The following is a 19,588-nucleotide window of genomic DNA, read 5'->3' as shown; positions in this document are numbered from 1 at the left end:
CAACATTTGTGCTTCATGATTCTAGATATAGGTTTTCTTGCCTTATTCTTCTTGTTTGAGTTGGTTGGTATGCTTGGAATCCATAAAGTTGGCAACTTCATGGATCAATGAGGTCCTCTTGTGGTTATATGTCATAGATTTGAATAATAATTGATTTTTGAATCCTTGCGTGAGGTTTTAACCTCATTTTCTTCCATTTTGATCTAGTTGGAGTACAAGACATGCATTGGAGATGCATATCTATAAAGCACCGACTTTTATGACTTATTGGATGAGAGAAATCCTTCTGGAAAGTATAAATGAGTATTTTGAAGGATAATGAGCTTAATGAATTAAGTTGGTCTGGACAGATCCCATGTCATGGAGACATAGCATAGCCTCCATGACGCGGCGTTATGCGTTTCCACGATTATTTTGTCCTGAGGCCACCACGACATGGTTGAAGCTAGACCATGACGTCACAGCCGACTGTAAGGTCTTTGAGTGTTGATTTTGATGTTGACCGTTGACTTTTGACCAAGTTTGAATTTAAGTCAATTTGGGGATTTTTAGTAGGAGTTTGAGAATCTGGTCCATGATTGCTGTATAGGTGACCTATAGTGCCAGTTGTGGATTTTGTGAGAGCTGTGTTGTTATCTGCTAGACTGCGAGGTGATTTTCTCACTATACTTTGTACTGCGGTATGTGTCCTTATGTGTAGGATGTTGTTATGCTATAGTGATATGTTAGATTGGTATATCTGATATGATTACATGTGCTTGCTTGTTATTGTTTTGGTGCATATGTCGATATAGTATGGATGGGTTGAGGTGGTACTGCTTTGTGATGTAGGCCAACATACCCAAGAGCAATCTAGTTATATGTTGCATGATCGGGAGTGGTATAACTTTATGTTGTAGGCTTACGGGGCAGTCTAGCCTTGTGTTGTAGGCCTAGTATGCATGCATTGTATATATAACACCCCGACTCCACGGTATAAATTTTAAAGTTTTATAATTATGTATTTAGACCTACTCGACGAGCTGGATGCCCCAACTCGTCATGTAGAGAAGGCTAAAGTCGCGTGGATTCTAGAATCTACTCGACGAGTTGGAGCTGGAATGTGAAACCCTAATTTCTAGGGTTTTGCACCCTATTTAAAGGCTCATTAGCCATCCTTTACCTCTCTTATTGTCTCCCTCAAACTCAGAAAACCCTAATCATGTATTACTCCTCGTTTTTTGTGTGTAAAATCTTGGAAGGTGGTTTTAGTGGAAGAAACTTGAAGACTCAATAGCTTGGATCAAGGAGAAGCTTGTAGATCCAGTACTGTAACGTCCCAAAAATCAAGACCAAATATTTCATTTTAATTCATTAATAAACCATAGTTATCAAATCAGAGTATCTTCTCAAAACACTTATTTATTACATCAAAGTAAAACATCCCAGGCTAAACATCATTGTGTGTGTGATGCAGTCATCCGAAACTCCTCCCTCCGCTACCGAAAGTACCTGAAACCAAAACTGAAAACCGTAAGCATGAAGCTTAGTGAGTTCCCCAACCTACCACATACCAAACATATAGCCATATATTGGACCCCCGCCCGCTACATCGGGACTTGCCCGACATCGGACTCGCTCCGTCTTCGGGTCCCACCCGACATCAGGCCCCGCCTAACATCGAGCCCCGCTCGGTATACAGATCTGTCTCTCTTAGGCCCCGCCTGTCTCTGGGCCTCGCCCGCTATACGCATACAACATATAATATACTAGCACATAAAGAAACATACTCTATTGTACTTCTGTTCTAAGGCGACAACATGAAGAAGGTAATAATGGAGGTTTACGAACAGAGATATTTAGAGAAAGGGATACGTATTTTTCAAAGAAGAAAAAGGAAAAAGAGGGGTTATAATAAATGGGTTGGGACCGACATCTCTATTTTCTTTTATAAAAATAATATAAATAATAATAAAAAGATAAAAAGAAAATACCATTAAGGGTAATTTAGTAATTTTAATTTGGTTAGGGACTAAACGCGCAACAAATCAAAAACATAAGGATCTTCCGAGTGAAAAAAATGAGTTAGGGATTAAGTGTGCAAATTACCCCTAACCATAGGGACCAAGCGTGTAATTTACTCTTATTATTATTATTAAAATTAAAATGTAAGAAACTTTACATTTTGTTCACCAAATACTTTTGTTTTAATGATATTTTGTGACTAAAACGATTTGATTATGTACTTTATAATATTGCCTTTTTAAATTATTTAATGGACTTTTGTAAAAATAAAATTTAATGGACTTTTGTAAAAATAAAAGTAGTTGGTTTGTTGTTTTATGACATTAACCTTTCTCAATAACATAACAAAATTAAAACTCAAGGGTTTAAACGTTTTTAAAAAGTTTGAATTTCCAAGTATTTAGAGAGATTGTCCTAAAACAAAACTCAAGTTTATAACAATCAGAAGTATTATAACAATTTATAATAGTTTTTTAATTAAATGATGAGTTGGTAAACTATTCTTCTTATCATCATAAATTCATAATTACACCTTTTTGAAAAGAAAAAAAAAAAGATTTTTTTTATGATAAGATGAATGTATGTATTAAAATGGAATATAATTTGGTGGCACATGGTTTGGTGTGAGCTGCAGGAGGAGATCCGTAATAACGGATATCACCAGTCACCACCTGTGAATTGTTTGTTGGGCGGAGCCTTTGAAATTTTTGTGATTGGATTATGATCCTACTACTATTGGCAAAGTCAACTCCCTCAATATTAACTGTCCACAGTTACAATGATTATTTTAATAAACGGATTTCTAAAGTTTATTTTTGGTGATTTTTGAAGTTTAGAGCATCCACCCCAAAAGTACCAAATGCCTTTTAATTCAATTCTTCATGCAAAATGACTTCAGCCAAGTCATCAATGCTCTTTCATTACCTCAAGTCCTTTTGCAAGGCCATGTCAGTATATATCCTACCATATTTTAGTAATATTTTATTATATATAAATATATAATTAATTACTTATATTTATTCATATAAAATTATATAATATAAGGACCACTTTGAATTGCATTGATACAAATGATCTTAAATGATGGTAATTTTAGTGCATTAGATGTGCTTCAAGGGAAAGTTAAATCTAAATGTTATATATATATATATATATATATATATATATATATATATATATATATATATATATATATATATATATATATATATATATATATATATATATATATATATATATATAAAAGGATACTTTAGTTGTCACATATAATGCTTTCGATGGATTAATCAATCAGATAAAAAAACTCTAGCTTTTTAGGAGTAGGTAATCCTATTCTTGGAAATTCCATTCAACCTCTCTCGTATTCTTGTAGTGGATGAAGGAATCCTAGTCTACGGGTGTCATAAAAAACCAAAACCAAATAACTAAACCGAACCAAATGATGTTTGGTTTATTTGGTTTTCAGTTAATTTGGTTTCTTTAAACGAATTAAGATACATTATTCAAATATAATTTTATTTAACTATTTAAATAAAATAAATCAAGAAAAAAAATAACAAATTAACCAAATAACCTTTAGTCGTTTCTTTCATTTTCATATACAATTAAAATTATATCAACCTATCTCTACAACATGAATATAATATTTTATATATTAATATAGTTTCTTGTTTGATAATAGTTTAGTAAGTTTTTCTTTTAGTTTAATATTTATTTTTACTTGCTGGATTTCATTCGGTTTAACCGTTAAACCGAACTGGATAAACCTAAACCGATTAAACTGAACTTTATTTGGTTTGGTTATGGTTAGATTTAAAATGTAAAAAAATCGATAAAACCGAACCATTTTAAATGAAAACTGAAAAACCAAACGAATAACACCCCTAAGTCCAATAGTATAGTAGTGCATTAGGCTAAAGGGAGTGGTAGCATGTATTAAAGCATTGTCACCTCATATTTTTATGGACGCCTAATCATAATATGGTAATATGGAGTGGTGATGTGTTTAGAAGGTAAATATTTTTTTTCTTAAATCAAATATAATTTTATTTAACTATTTAAATAAAATAAATCATGAAAAGGATACAAGTTGCTAAAGCTAGAAGTACAAATGTTTGAAGATGAAATATTTAAATGGGGACAACCTATCTTCTCTTTCCTCAGGCGAGGCAACCAACAACCTAGCTTAACTCATAGCTTAACACATGGATAGGGAGTGGTAACGAGGCTTTAACAAATGCTCAGCGAGGGAGAGGATGGCGAGTCACTCCCTTTAGTCTAACCCGTTGCTTTTTCACCTTTGTTAGTGGGGAGGGTGCTTGTGCTCAGTGGTATGCTGTGTATGCATCAAAAAGGTTTTAATACAAGTAAAAAGTGTAACAGTATCTAACCGATATTAATTTTTATCCATTTGGATGGAAATGGAAGTGCTGCTATATATAAATTATATATATTAATTTCACTTAAGAAAAATGTCTCACAAGATTTAATTTCAATATTTAAGTTGGATTAATTATATATGAATTCCTCAAAAAAAAAAAAAAAAAAAAAAAGCTAATCTTGCATATAGGGTGTCTGGCTGTTAATCTTTTATTGTGCATATATACCAATCTAATTCCTTATATATAACTTTGGACTATGTACAGGATCTGAAGATGCGCAAGCAAACATAAAGATATGTTCAAGCCAAGAAGATTGGGAGGTCTGGAGAGCTCAGATCAAGATGACAAAAGGGTTCGTAGCCAAGGAATCTGTAAAAGGACATATGGCGAGTTCTTTTTTTTTTTTTAATTATTTTAATTATATTCAACAGAACTGATATATACCTGTTAATTACTTCAATTCGTTATATATGCACATAATAATTTTGGACTTGTGTTTGTTGACAGGTCAATGTTGTAAGAGGTTTGAAGCTGTATGAGAACATACTTACCCATACAGAGTTAACTCGGTTAAATGAGTATGTGAATAAACTCCGAGTTGCTGGAAAAAAATGGACAACTCTCGGGTGAGGGGATCCTGTGCTTCATTGATGCTTTTATAGCTAAACTAGCTAGTTCATTCCTTTTTCCAACCCAAGTTCTAATATTATTTAACCTCTGCAAAAATAACCAATGAAAAGTTGACAACACAATATGTGAAGACACACTTACGGACATGACACTATACGCTCCTCAGAAACCTAACCCTCGCTTTCAATATTATATATAGTCCCCTTTTTTTCATTTCTGTCTTCAATCACTCTATAATAAGCACATGCATACTCTCTCTCTCTCTCTCGCTAAAACTCCGAATTATCAGCTAATGGGAAATCCCGATAACTGACTGAACATCTTAAGCCATTGTTTCGAGTGGCCCGAATGGGAAACAGGTTTTCGATTAGCTAATATTTTTTTTAGTTAGAAGAGACTAGCATGGCGTCAGCAGCCAGCGTTTCTACAGCTTCCGATCTAGCCCCGACGACACATCCAATAGAGACGTTCACCAAGGACGTGATTATCTCCTGGTTCCGAGGCGAGTTCGCAGCGGCGAATGCAATTATTGACGCGTTGTGTGGCCATCTGTCTCGGTTAGAAGGCGGAAGGTGCGAGTACGAGTCAGTATTCGCTGCTATACACCGCCGCCGGATTAATTGGATCCCTATTCTTCAAATGCAAAAGTATTTTTCCATCGCTGACGTAACTCTCGAGCTCCAGAAAGTGACCGAAACGAAATCGAAAGGGGTTCAAAAGATTGAAGAAGAAGTCGATGTTTCTTTGCCACTGAAAGTGCAGCATCATGAAATTCCAAAAGAGGATCCCAACGATAGAAATAGAAATCGAGGTGTTGAGGCTGTTGACGATGATTTTACCAGACTTAATTCACCTACAAACGAGATAAAGATAACCGATCCAGGTAACAACGATTATACTTGTTATTGTTGGTATAGGCATGACAACAAATTATGTGTCTCATCTGATCTCTCATACTACATACATACTGTTTTCTATCAAACTGCATTTACCTCTTGCCATTTTTCCAGATTTTTTTCTCCGTTTCTCATTATTTTTTACATGTTCTATTACATTGACGTCAAATTTCAATGTTCTACATAATAATTTTAGTTTTTCAATATTGGGATATGGATGTTTAAAGGAACGGTTTCTTCGTGTCCATTAATTGGAATTGAGTGAGTTCCTATATATAAACAGAATCATGTGGTCTCTTTTCTCTCATGCATTTGCATTGTACATATCGAGAATCAAGAATCAGTAAAAGCGAAAATTCAGATCTGTCGACACTTGACATCTTCCCAATGACTTTTTTTGAAGTGAGATTGTCGATGTTCGATTTCAATAAAAACTTAAAAAGTGCCTTTAGATATTGGTATAGTTGCATGCCTGCTTGTATCGGCTAGGCCGGCTTTATTTTCAATTTTCTGGTTAAAAAGTTCTAAGCATATTAATGTATCCATAAATATGTAATCGAACAATTTTTTTTTCAACAAAACATCATTATTATTATTATTAAAATTAAAATGTATGAAACTTTACATTTTGTTCACAAAATACTTTTGTTTTAATGATATTTTGTGACTAGAACGATTTGATTATGTACTTTATAATATTGCCTTTTTAAATTATTTAATGGAATTTTATAAAAATAAAAGTAGTTGGTTTGTTGTTTTATAACATTAACCTTTCTCAATAACATAACAAAATTAAAACTCAAGGGTTTAAACGTTTTTAAAAAGTTTGAATTTCCAAGTATTTAGAGCGATTGTCCTAAAACAAAACTCAAGTTTATAACAATCAGAAGTATTATAACAATTTATAATAGTTTTTTAATTAAATGATGAGTTGGTAAACAATTCTTCTTATCATCATAAATTCATAATTACGCCTTTTTGAAAAGAAAAAAAAAAAGATTTTTTTTATGATGAGATGAGTGTATGTATTAAAATGGAATATAATTTAGTGGCGCATGGTTTGGTGTGAGCTGCAGGAGGAGATCCGTAATAACGGATATCACCAGTCACCACCTGTGAATTTTTTGTTGGGCGGAGCCTTTGAAATTTTTGTGATTGGATTATGATCCTACTACTATTGGCAAAGTCAACTCCCTCAATATTAACTGTCCACAGTTACAATGATTATTTTAATAAACGGATTTCTAAAGTTTATTTTTGGTGATTTTTGAAGTTTAGAGCATCCACCCCAAAAGTACCAAATGCCTTTTAATTCAATTCTTCATGCAAAATGACTTCAGCCAAGTCATCAATGCTCTTTCATTACCTGCAACTGCAAGTCCTTTTGCAAGGCCATGTCAGTATATATCCTACCATATTTTAGTAATATTTTATTATATATAAGTATATAATTAATTACTTATATTTATTCATATAAAATTATACAACATAAGGACCACTTTGAATTGCATTGATATGAATGGTCTTAAATGATAGGTAATTTTAGTGCATTAGATGTGCTTCAAAGGAAAGTTATATATATATATATATATATATATATATATATATATATATATATATATATATATATATATATATATATATATATATATATATATATATATATATATATATATATATATATATATATATAATGTTTTCGATGGATTAATCAATCGGATAAAAAAAACTCTAGCTTTTTAGGAGTAGGTAATGCTATTCTTGGAAATTACATCCAACCTCTATCGCATTCTTGTAGTGGATGAAGGAATCCTAGTTTAACTGTATAGTAGTAGTGCATTACTCGTTGCTTTTTTACCTTTGTTAGTGGGGAGGGTGCTGGTGCTCAGTGCTATGCTGTGTATGCATCAAAAAGGTTTTAATACAAGTAAAAAATGTAACAGTATCTAACCCATATTATTTTTTATCCATTTGGATGGAAATGGAAGTGCTGCTATATGTGAATTATATCTATTAATTTCACTTAAGAAAAATGTCTCACAAGATTTAATTTCAATATTTAAGTTGGATTAATTATATATGAATTCCTCAAAAAAAAAAAAAGCTAATCTTGCATATAGGGTGTCTGGCTGTTAATCTTTTATTGTGCATATATACTGATCTAATTCCTTATATATAACTTTGGACTATGTACAGGATCTGAAGATGCGCGGGAGGCATTGGTAGAAGAAGAAAACATAAAGATATGCTCAAACCAAGAAGATTGGGAGGTCTGGAGAGCTCAGATCAAGATGACAAAAGGGTTCGTAGCCAAGGAGTCTGTAAAAGGACATATGGCGAGTTCTTTTTTTTTTTTTTTAATTATTTTAATTATATTCAACCGAATTGATATATACCTGTTAATTACTTCAATTCGCTATATATGCACATAATAATTTTGGACTTGTGTTGGTTGACAGGTCAATGTTGTAAGAGGTTTGAAGCTGTATGAGAACATACTTACCCATACAGAGTTAACTCGGTTAAATGAGTATGTGAATAAACTCCGAGTTGCCGGAAATAATGGACAACTCTCGGGTGAGGGGATCCTGTGCTTTATTGATGCTTTTATAGCTAAACTAGTTCATTCCTTTTGCCAACCCAAGTTCTGATATTAATTAACGTGTCATTAATTAGGTGAGACGTTCATCATTTACAACCAGCAGTCGCAGGCCATCAAGAGAGAGCTTATTCAATTTGGAGCTCCCATATTTGGACAGATAAATGCCGAAGTTACAAGTAAATCCCAAGATAGTAAGTAATTGCTTCAAAAAAAGTTTAGCTAAAAATTGGATAAAACATGCATGTCCAAATTCAAATCCTAAATCTATTTAGTAACATATATGTATGTGTACAGCTCATATCGAGCCAATTCCAGATCCTCTTGAAGGTGTGATTGATCACCTGATTAAGTACCATCTGATTCCCGAAAACAGACGACCAAACAGCTGCATCATAAACTTTTTTGACGAGGTATTATATGTAATCTAATCTTTCTATCAAAGATATTACATATACATGTGTGATATGTAATTACGTATAGTTCACAAAGTGAAAGCCAGTTTGTTTTTCCTATAGGGAGAGTTTTCGCAGCCGTTCTTGAAGCCACCTCATCTTGATAAACCGATCTCTACCCTTGTTCTATCCGAATCAACAATGGTTTTTGGGAGAACTCTTGTTTGTGATAAGGATGGAAACTATAAAGGACCACTTATGCTTTCTCTCAACCAAGGGTAATAACCACATACAGTTTTTACTTCTTTATTAATTATTACCACTAATGAAAACATTGTAACCGTCTGTGTACAACTCCATAGGTCCCTCTTACTGATGAGGGGAAACAGTGCTGACATGGCGCGACATGTCATGTGTCAATCTCCAACTAAAAGAATCAGCCTCACATTTTTCAAAGTTCAGACAGAAGACTCGTACTACGAAAAGAACGTCAGATCAGCAACAAGTTCCATCACCATGTGGCAACCTAATGGCAACGTTAACTCCAAGTCCAAATGGGATGTCCTTGGTGCACCACAACTAGTCATGTTAGCCCCAGTTAATCCAATGGTTCTAAGCCTAAGAAGGTGGCCTCATGGTGGTGGAAGTGGCACCGGGGTTTTCTTACCATGGAGTATCGGATCACAAAAACCAACAAATCATCTACCTCCTCGTGTCCAAAGAGGCCGTGTAACTAGTGTTCTCACACTGCCAGCCTCATCTCAACCACACACACCAGATTCCACCTCCACTTCCAGTATTTAGCCTATGCAGTCAGTCAGGTCAGCTTCACTTGGTCTACAACAAGGCCGTGGTGATTAGACTTTCCTTTCCATGTCACCCGAGTGTTGTACTAGTAAAGTGTAATTTAAAAATTGTGAATTATCATTAGTCTTTAAAAGTCAAGATTTTAGGATCAAAACCATGACATGTGGCATAGAAACAGATTGCTTTTTAAAACGACAACAAGACAAAAAGCGTAAATACAATGACAAACAGATCTGATGTTAGTAACCCACAACACACAAATCACAATGCAAAACACCTTCGGTGCGATGAAAAACTACTTCCTACTTACTATTACCGGCTTTCACAGGGGGTTCATCATCGTCTTCTATATCCCAATTCAAATCCTCATCGTTTTCACCACTATTACTATTCAACTGCTTAAACACATCAGCTTTCTTAGGGGTGTTGCCTTGCAAGATTTCCTTTTCATCGTTGTCTCCAACGTCCCCAATCTCATCCCACTCGAGATCTTCCTCAGTTACATCATCATATTTACCAGCATTAAGATTTTGACTAACTTTCTCATCAGACACATGTTCACCACTCTGTTTTGGCTCCTCACTGTTTTTGCTGACATCAGCAACAATGGTCTTCTTCTCCTCATCCTCATTGACAACATCAGAACTTTTATTTTTAGATTCATCAACACCATCTTCATCTGGATTTTGCACTGATTCAGCAACATTGGAACTCACAGTTATAGATTCATTATTAGAACTCTGTTTCTTTTCAATTTCAGGCAATACAGCTTCTTCTTCTTCTTCTTCATCAACATCCCAACTCAAATCTTCTTCATCATCGACTGTTAGAGATCTCCTTACCAGATTAGCTCTCACGTCCTCCTGCTGTTTAAGCTTTTGAACTCTATAGAAATACCTACACCAAAAGCTTCCATCATTAACCTCATTCGGAACAACTTTCCTGTAAATTGCTTCTACAGATCCATTATCTCCAATCAGTTTCTCAATCTCGCTTTCCCTGTCACTCAGCACAAACCCTAGCTTCCACTTATTATAATCATCTAAATCCTCAGGATCGTTGCAATAAGTTCGAGCATCACTTTGAATCGCATTAAGTTGAGAATCGAAACGACTGTACACTTTCGAATTTAAACCACTACGATCACTGTAATTCTGTCCTGCTTCCGAGACATCAGAATCATCAACATCGGAAGGTTCAAGAAGAGCGTCCTTACCTTGTGAGATGATATCCGCAGTCGACTTCAACACTCCATCGATCGCCGATGTGCCGACCTCGATCGAAGATGGTAGCTCCTTCACTGCTCGACTCGCGACTTCACGGAACAAATCGGATTCTTTCCTCAATCCTGAACCGAATTCCTTCAGATCGCGACGGTATGTCTCAAGTACTGATTCCGATCTGGTTGTTAAATTCTTCACCAGATCACCAAAGCTCCATAAACCACCGCTGCCGCTGTCAAATTCCCCAGATGAAGAAGAATTTAAATTTAAATGCGTTTCTTCAGCTCTTTCACTTCCTTCATGCTTTGGAGATTGATTTTGCCGAAGATCGGTCTCGGAATTCACGGAACCATCCATATTTTCCGGCTCAATGTCGCCAGATAACATAGATTTGAAGAAATTCATCTACAATTCAACTGACTGGAAAAACTATGATTGAAGTTTCGTAAGAATGCGTGTAGTTTCCCTTTCGTCGATCACGTAACTAAAAAGTTAAGATCATCAGGAGGATTGGGGAAGACTGGAGAGAGACAATGACAAGATAACTACCGATTACCGACTGTTAAGATATGCAATTTCTTCGCATGTCATGCATTGGGCCTTAATCTTTAAAGCCCGTTATTTACTCCATATATTGGGACAATAATACCCATTTTCAACATAACTGCAGTCCCCTTCTAAAACCTGTTTCGGACTTAATGTATTATGGGCATCTACAGAATTAGAACGATACCATATATTCACTGTTTAAATAAAATCAATAAAAAAAATGGAAGGTAGGCTTCGAAACTCCTGATTTATACATATTTGTTTTTATTGAAAACATAAAGGTGGTTCATTTAAAATATTTAAGATAATTTACAATTTATATTTTTATATAATAATTTATAAAAATAAAATAAAAAAATAGATGGGTCAAATGACCCACCATTGATGCATGGGGGCTTAGAGGGGGGCAAAGTGGGCAGCTGCACAGGGCCCAATTTTTTTCATTATATATTTTTATGTTAAAATACAAAATTATAATAAAGATAAGGGCCATTTTTTCTTGTTCGTCCTGAGCCCTTAAGAATATTTTATTTTTCAGGACCGGCGCTGCATTAATGTATGCACTGGATCTACTTAATGCAATTCTAGGATGCACACAATGACATAGAAATATCACAAATTGTCATGCCATCACAAATTGTCATGTGATGATATTGAATATTGTACGTGTTGGTTTTTTGTTTCTTTATTTGTTTACGTGTTTTTATCAAGGTTTTAAATAATATGAGGCATGGCTTGACGGCAATGTCAAAATTAAGTTATGACGAGCTATGATGTTTTTCAAAGCGTAACTATTTTATATCCATTAAAAAAGATAACTCATATAATTATTGAATTTTATCAATATATCCGGTTTTTAGAATTGTTATATTAATATTTAATATAAAAAGGTTAACAACAACTCAATTATTTTATGCCTGATAAAAAAAACAAAAAAACCCCGCGACTTGAAAAAGACTCGCGCAATAACGAGATAAGACGCGTCTTGACACATTATTTGGGTGTCACACTTAACAAACACGCATTGAACGTTTTCGTAACGACTACATCATGTCTCGTGTTACAGCACTCCTTGAGGCATGCCATGACGCACTTTTTAGAACTATGGTTTTTACGGATTACTAACCGAAAAATAAATAAATAAACTAATTATTTTTGTTAAAAGCCTCCGTTTTAAGGGTTAGTTTAATTAATACCACGACTTCATAAACATTTTATTTGGCTTTTAAATAATGAAAATTTTCTCTAGAATACCGCATTTTGTACTAGTTATGTTCGTTTCAAAGTCGGTGGATGGTTGGTTAGATATAACGTAAAGGTATCCCGAAATTTGGCATTGTACATTCTAGACGAGGAACATATATTATGGACTAACATATGTACATCCGAACTACAATAACATTCTATACAATATTCCATACAAACTGAATTTAGCATTTGTATTCATTTTTTATCTATTTGATGAGTAATTTTTTCAGTTGCTTAGAAGATCCTGACATCTAGACATCTAGATTTCTATGATTGAAAATGAGATATAAAGAATGTGTGTTGGATTTTTGCAAAAAGTTACCACTTTGTCCTCAATTTATTAACCATTTTTTGTTTTTTCATTCTTTAACTGTAACATCCATAAAATCACAGCAAATTTAAACTTTTTTAAAACAACCCCATATCATAGAATGTTTACAAAATCATTGTTATCAAAGTATTGTTCCAAAAGAGTCTCCCATAGATCAAAAGTACATAAAACAAAGGTTGTGTACGGTCACGCTTTCACCTTCCCGCGATCATCCGAAGTACCTGAAACAATAACTAAAAAATGTAAACCAAAGCTTAGTGAGTTCCCCCAAAGTACCAATACATAAACATATGACATATACAACAACATGTCGGGTCCAATCAACCATCGATTTGGAATACCCCAGGCCCAGGCATCCTCGGGATGGAATACCCTAGGTGGAATGCCAATATACAATGGGTCCAGCCAACCATCGGGTTGGAATGTCAATATACAACAGGTCCAATCATCCTCGGGATGGAATAACCATGGGCCTAATCAACCATTGAGTTTGAATGTCCCTGGTCTGTTGGCACCAACACATAGCAGTAAAGCCTCAACCACCGATCAAAATATGTGCACATATAAGTATATAACATATAAACATATAATCAGTCAACATACTATCAGGCAGATCTACAGATCACTAACCATAGTATCATCCTATATACCAGGATACAGATCATTACAGTACGATAACAAACTGTCACATAACATGATATCTAATCCAATGGGCCGACCTTGGTGCCTTTGACCCATAAGTACAGTGAGGAAAAACTCACCTCACAGTCTGCACAAAAGTTGATGAGGTCTTGACTCCGAATCTCAACTCTAATCGTCACCTGTCCAACCAAAAGACCAATCATCAATCACAATCCTAAAATACCCAAAATACCCTTAGGTCAAACTTGATCAAAATCAAAGGCAAACTGGTCAAGTCAACTGAGTCAACCCATCCAAGTCGACAAAGTGAGCGTACATGGGGCGTACTCGAGCGTTGACCACCATCGAGGTAGTTGACCTCGTATGCGATGCGTACTCCAAGTCCATGGGGCGTACTCCCAGATTTCGCAAACTCTCATTAAGAGCTTAATGGCTTAAGATCTCATGTCCATCTTTTAGATCTTAGGCTAAAATACCCTCAAGAGTCATAAAGTTTCCAACTTTATGACTTTTCATGTCCACTAAGTGCTTAACTCAACTTATCAATCCATTAAGACCTTCTAAAGAATGCATGGAGCAAAACCAACCATTTACACCCCATTTTTATGACTTAAAACCCTTCATAAGGTCTGAAAGGACAACTTAATGGGTCAAGAACATCTTATGCTCATGAATATCCATTTGCATGCCATGAATCATTAGTGTGTTGGTGAGGGGTTGTATCTCGTGTAGCAGATTCCGAAGTGTTCGGTTGTTATTCTAGTTTTTGGTCGAAATCAGTTCAAGGGTATTGTGTGGAAGGTCTATAGTCATGATTTAGCGGTTTAGTTCCCCAATATCGTTAGGATTCAGTGGATTTAGCATTTGTGCTTGGTTGTCTCTTGGGGTGCCAACGGAAGTGTCCATTACTCAGATTTTGGTTTGAGCATCTGTTCAGAGGGCTTCAAGATTTGAGTGTTGTATCATTAAAAGCTTCTAGGGTTATCAACTTTGCAAGGATTTTGAGGAGCATTCATTATGGTCTTTTGGGGTTGTGCGGTCTTTTGGGTTTGGCTAGTAATGGATCACTAGCATTGGTAGGCGCAGGTTGTCAGCAGTTCGATCATTGGTGGGTAAGATAGATTGGGAATCTTTCAAATCTTTTGTGTTGTAAGAGCTTAGTCGAATCAAAGTGGGGGAGAACCGTTCAGGTATTCAGGAACAAAAGCAGGCGTGAAACTAGGATAAGTTTCGCGTCCCTGTCGGGGAGGAAGGCGTCCCAAGTGGTCGTCTAGATTGAAGATTGTTCAAGTTGGGAGTTCAGGAAACTTCCCAACAGTTGGTTAGTGCCTTTTTGGTGATGGTTAGCATGATTTTGATGGACCTAGGTTGGGGATTCTAGTCATGTATCGAGTTTAGTTTGGGTGCTTAGTCAAATGTGTGTTCGACTCAAGGTGTGTTCGGATTGATAGATGAGAGGTAAGACCATGGGAAGTGGTTATGGCAAAGTAGAAGTGTTGTAAGACTATGGGGTAGCCTGTAGCATCCCCTAGTAGGCAATTAGTGTAGAAGTGTTGTAAGGCTACGGGGTGGCCCGTAGCATTCACTAGTTGGCAGATAGTGTGAGAGTGTTGTAAGACTACAGAGTGACCCGTAACATTCATTGGTCCCTATGCAGCGATAAGGGTGTGGCAAATCCATGATTGGTCACAATTTTTTTCAAATGGTTAGGACCATAGTGGGTTAGCTTGTAAAACTATGGGAAGGCCACAACATGCTGGGAATCAGGAAATGATAGGTCGTGGGAGACCGAGTTTGATAAAAGACTATAGTTGGTCATGTAGCATTCAATTTAGCATTGGGCTTGGTGGCGAGATGGTTTGGGTAATTATTTCCAATTGAGGCTTTCTTTTGGAAGTCGTGTGGGGCGACTAGGTGGGAATCTGGTATTTCAGATAGTTGGCAGACAAGTTGGACCAGGGAGGTCTCGGTTGTTTTTGGAAAGCAGTTAGGAGGCAACGATGTTTCGGGAAGTATTAGTGAATTAGGATTTGTAGGTGTGAAGTAGATTGTTGTTCAAGAAATGCTAAGTCACTTGCAGTTTGGATTAAATAATCTCAGGGTAATTGATTTGACCCTGTTTCACAGCTCTCGTTTGAGTCTAACCGTTATAGGGATGAATCTTCTACTTGAAGGATTATCCGAGCCTTCTGTCAAGTATAAGTGTTCTACAACTGTTTATGGTCGGTGACGTTGTTCCCAATGGTAGCATCAAGATAATCAGGGTTGGAAAATTATTCTGTTTAGTTTGGTATGGAATGTGGAATTGGCATGGTAATGGTTTAGTGTGGGTGGTCTATATGGGGGTCAGACTAACTTGAGACTTCAAGCTTTGGAAAGGTAGAAGTGGTTTTATGCATGGGTTTATGGATTCGTCTTCCTCGTGTCGGAGAGTTCTGCCAGGGTTGGGTTTAGTTTCCCTGTGAAGGTCGTTATATGCTTAGGGTTTTCGGTTGCGTTCCTCAGGTTGCTTGGTATGATATGAGTGTTAGTAAGGAGCAATTTAAAGGAGGAAATATAATTTAAGTGGGGGGAGATTTGTAACACTCAGTTTCAGATTTCTTCACTATTCGGGGTTGTGTCCATATCATCAATTATCATAAGGCTTAGGGCCTTGTGGTGTCATTTCGGGTTTGGGCTATCGTATGGGCTTGGATTTGCTTAGGACTTTGTTGGACCATTTGTAGACATGTATTTTGGATCGGGAAATTTTATTGGGCTTTAAAGTAAGGCCCATGTAAGGGTTAGGCCCAATTTGTAAAATTGGGACATAAGTAGGCTTTGGACGACTTTTGATTTGTGGGCCTTTATGATGGAGACTTTCGGCCTTAGTCTTGGACCAAACTATGTAAAGGGTAAAATGGTCTTTTACCACATTTATAAATTATTGGATTTGGTTTGGAACCCAATTGTTAATTGGGTGTCATTTATTGATAGTGCGGGGATTTGAGCGGATCAACATGCATAGATTATGTTGGATTAGTGTGACATCCCCAAAATCTCGGCCAGAAAAGACCGATTTTCATTTATGCTTTTAAAATAATTTCAGAGTAAATCCTTTTGATTTGAAAGAGTTGCGGAATTTGTTCCCAAAAAACAAAACATGATAAAACAATGTTTACCAAAGCATTTCATAAAAGAAATGTATTTTCATTATATAATCAAAACTCGGTGTGTCATGTTCTGATACAGACCAATAGGCATAAACGATAACATTACAAGTCATTCAACAAATATATACATATACAGACTTGTAAACAAAACAACTTGATGGTTCGTCCATCTTATGCCCTTGCGCCACTTTCTGTAATACAAATAAAACTGAGTGGGTCAGGCTTGGGAGCCTGGTGAGCATATAGGGTTTTCAACCCACAATAAATAATTATATTTAATATTCACCAACCAACAATAACCCAATTACCCATTCCCGTTATTCTCACTTTATGTCCCTAAGACAACTAACATAAGGGACCTAGTCTAAGAATATTTCATCGGGGCGACAACACATGCTTCGGGGGTTCCTCAGCAATATAAGTCAAATAAGGCAACCATGAGGGGGATGGAGTACAGCGAATGAACACCCGAGTTCATTAACACCTACAGGTGGCGAACCTGCTAATGTTTCCACAAGACTATCTAGAAAAGTCCGTGGTCGTCATCTAAACTCCGCTAGATGACTAAATCAAACAACGAGGCCTCTCATCTTTTTATTACACACCAACTATCTACCCATGTTCTACCCAACATATTAGTAGATAAAATATACATTTTTATACATAGTTTAAAAACCTATATAGCATGCTTTAATCAATACATATTCCACATAACAGATGAGACACACACACACATAACACGTATTTCATAGAGAATATAATCAGATCTATAAGATAGAAGAAAGTGAATACACATTCACACATATAAACAACAATATACTTAATACACTTAAACCATACTTGTATTATTATCGTGTTTATGAAAGGTAGTATACACTCACTTGATCAGAAGATGATCGGACAGCACTACGACTTGCAGAAGTAGTAATCCTCAGCAGATCTGGAAGATCTTCACAAAAATCGAACTTCTCTCGGGCAGAGCTTCGGCTCGGGAATCGCACTTCTCGGGATCTCGGGACTTGCTTCGGGGCTCGAGAATATTACCAGGGCTTTGGGGTACTTCTGGCATGCAAATCGAGGTAAAACGGGAGAGAGAAGAGAGAAAAATAGCAAATGAGTCGGCTGCCCTCGCATCCTATTTATAGGAGGCTGGAGCCTCGGAGTACGCGGGGCGTACTGCTCCGAAACGTCATTGCTTACGTATCCGAAGTGCTCGAGTGCGAGTGTCGACATTCCTCGGTGTACGTGGGGCGTACTTCGGATGAGTCCGATGACTCCTCTTCGGATAATGCCGGATTTTCCAATTAAATTTAAATACAACTTATTTAATAAACTTCGGAAATTCATATCTTCTTCATACGAACTCCGTTTTTGACGTTCTTTATATCCACGCGAAGGTGAGACTACACTCTACAACTTTCGTTTAGACTCCGTCGGCTAATTTTAACTTTATTTTTATTATTTATTTTTAATAGGCCGGGACAGAAAAACTTCGTTATAAATTCATAACTTCTTCGTTTGACGTCCGTTCTCGCCTAACTTTTCATCGTTTCGATACCAACAAAGAGACCTTCGATCCTCGTTTAGATTGCTTCGGCTAAAAACCGCTCAATCTCAAATCGAGTATTTCAGGCTGCATACCGCTAAGCCGAAACTTCGATAAATCATAACTTCCTCATACGAAGTCAGATTTGGGCGTTCTATATATATTCGGAAACCTCGTTTCAACCACTACAACATTATCCAATGATATCAACTTTATTTTACACTTAAATTTTGACGCTTATTTTTATTCTTAATTAATCAAACCACATAATTAAGCAATTAAGCACAAAACACATAATACTCAAATAATACACTCTTATTATTTCAAAACGGGTTACAAAGGTTAACCTAGACTATTACATTGCTAAAAATGGCAAGCCCGGAAACACAGGCGTTACAATTAGTGTCTAAGTCCATAATTATAATTGGTATGTACTTGACCCGACTTGGCATTGTCCATTTTGGTTGCATGGCATCATGCATTTGGATAGACTATAATGAGAGAGATAACACTTAAGGTTGATTAATATATTATAAGTTCTAATATATTAATAAGATTATTTAATTAGTATTGATCAATAATTAATCTAGAATTAATTAAGTGATCAATAGAAGACTAATTAAATATATGGGTTGATTGTGCAAATATTCCATACTTGTATAATGGGCTAAGACTCCATGGATTGTCAAGTTGGGCTAAAACCCATAAGATGCTTCATGGACGCTCCGTGGTATATTTGAACCCATGGATCAAGGAAATGGAAAGCCATGACAATTAGGGTTTACCCTAATTGTCACTAACTATATAAGTATCTTATTGTTGACAAAATTGGCACTAGACTATGTGTGAGAGAAAGGGCTAGCCGATTTTCATGAAGTGTGTATATTCTCTCAAGTTATTCCAAGTGTATTTGGTGTTGTGTGAACCATTTGAGGTGTCACACTTGGGGCACTAGGCACTCAAGCTTCATGAAGACATTCTACATCAAAGAGGTATGCAATTTTAACTTGAGATATTCATATGAATCAATGTTATTATGCTAGTTAGGATGAATACCTTGGAAAGTTCATATTTGCATGTATAATAGAGAAAACATAGATCCAAGGTATTTAGGCTTTCATGTACACTTGGAGTGTTAAAATGCTCAAAACCGCTTAAAAATCAAATTTTGGTGTTTTCTGCACA

At 35.9% G+C, this 19,588-nt stretch overlaps 2 protein-coding genes across 2 annotated transcripts; one reads left to right on the top strand and one right to left on the bottom strand.

The window, feature by feature from the left end:
- Positions 1-4,832: 4,832 nt before the first annotated feature.
- Positions 4,833-9,850, top strand: LOC111886383 (RNA demethylase ALKBH10B). The gene is made up of 7 exons (XM_023882614.3): positions 4,833-5,898; positions 8,108-8,247; positions 8,371-8,488; positions 8,588-8,704; positions 8,808-8,923; positions 9,029-9,183; positions 9,268-9,850. The coding sequence occupies exons 1-7, from the start codon at positions 5,418-5,420 to the stop codon at positions 9,707-9,709; spliced, it is 1,569 nt and encodes a 522-aa protein (XP_023738382.1). The 5' UTR covers positions 4,833-5,417; the 3' UTR covers positions 9,710-9,850.
- On the bottom strand, positions 9,809-11,491 carry LOC111886382 (uncharacterized). The gene has a single exon (XM_023882613.3). The coding sequence runs from the start codon at positions 11,338-11,340 to the stop codon at positions 10,015-10,017; it is 1,326 nt and encodes a 441-aa protein (XP_023738381.1). The 5' UTR covers positions 11,341-11,491; the 3' UTR covers positions 9,809-10,014.
- Between the last annotated feature and the right edge of the window lie 8,097 nt (positions 11,492-19,588).

The sequence above is a fragment of the Lactuca sativa genome, chromosome 9, assembly GCF_002870075.4.
Source record: "Lactuca sativa cultivar Salinas chromosome 9, Lsat_Salinas_v11, whole genome shotgun sequence".
Taxonomy (NCBI): domain Eukaryota; kingdom Viridiplantae; phylum Streptophyta; class Magnoliopsida; order Asterales; family Asteraceae; genus Lactuca; species Lactuca sativa.
The sequence above is the reverse complement of the archived record's forward strand: the minus strand, read 5'-3'. Positions and strand labels throughout refer to the sequence as shown.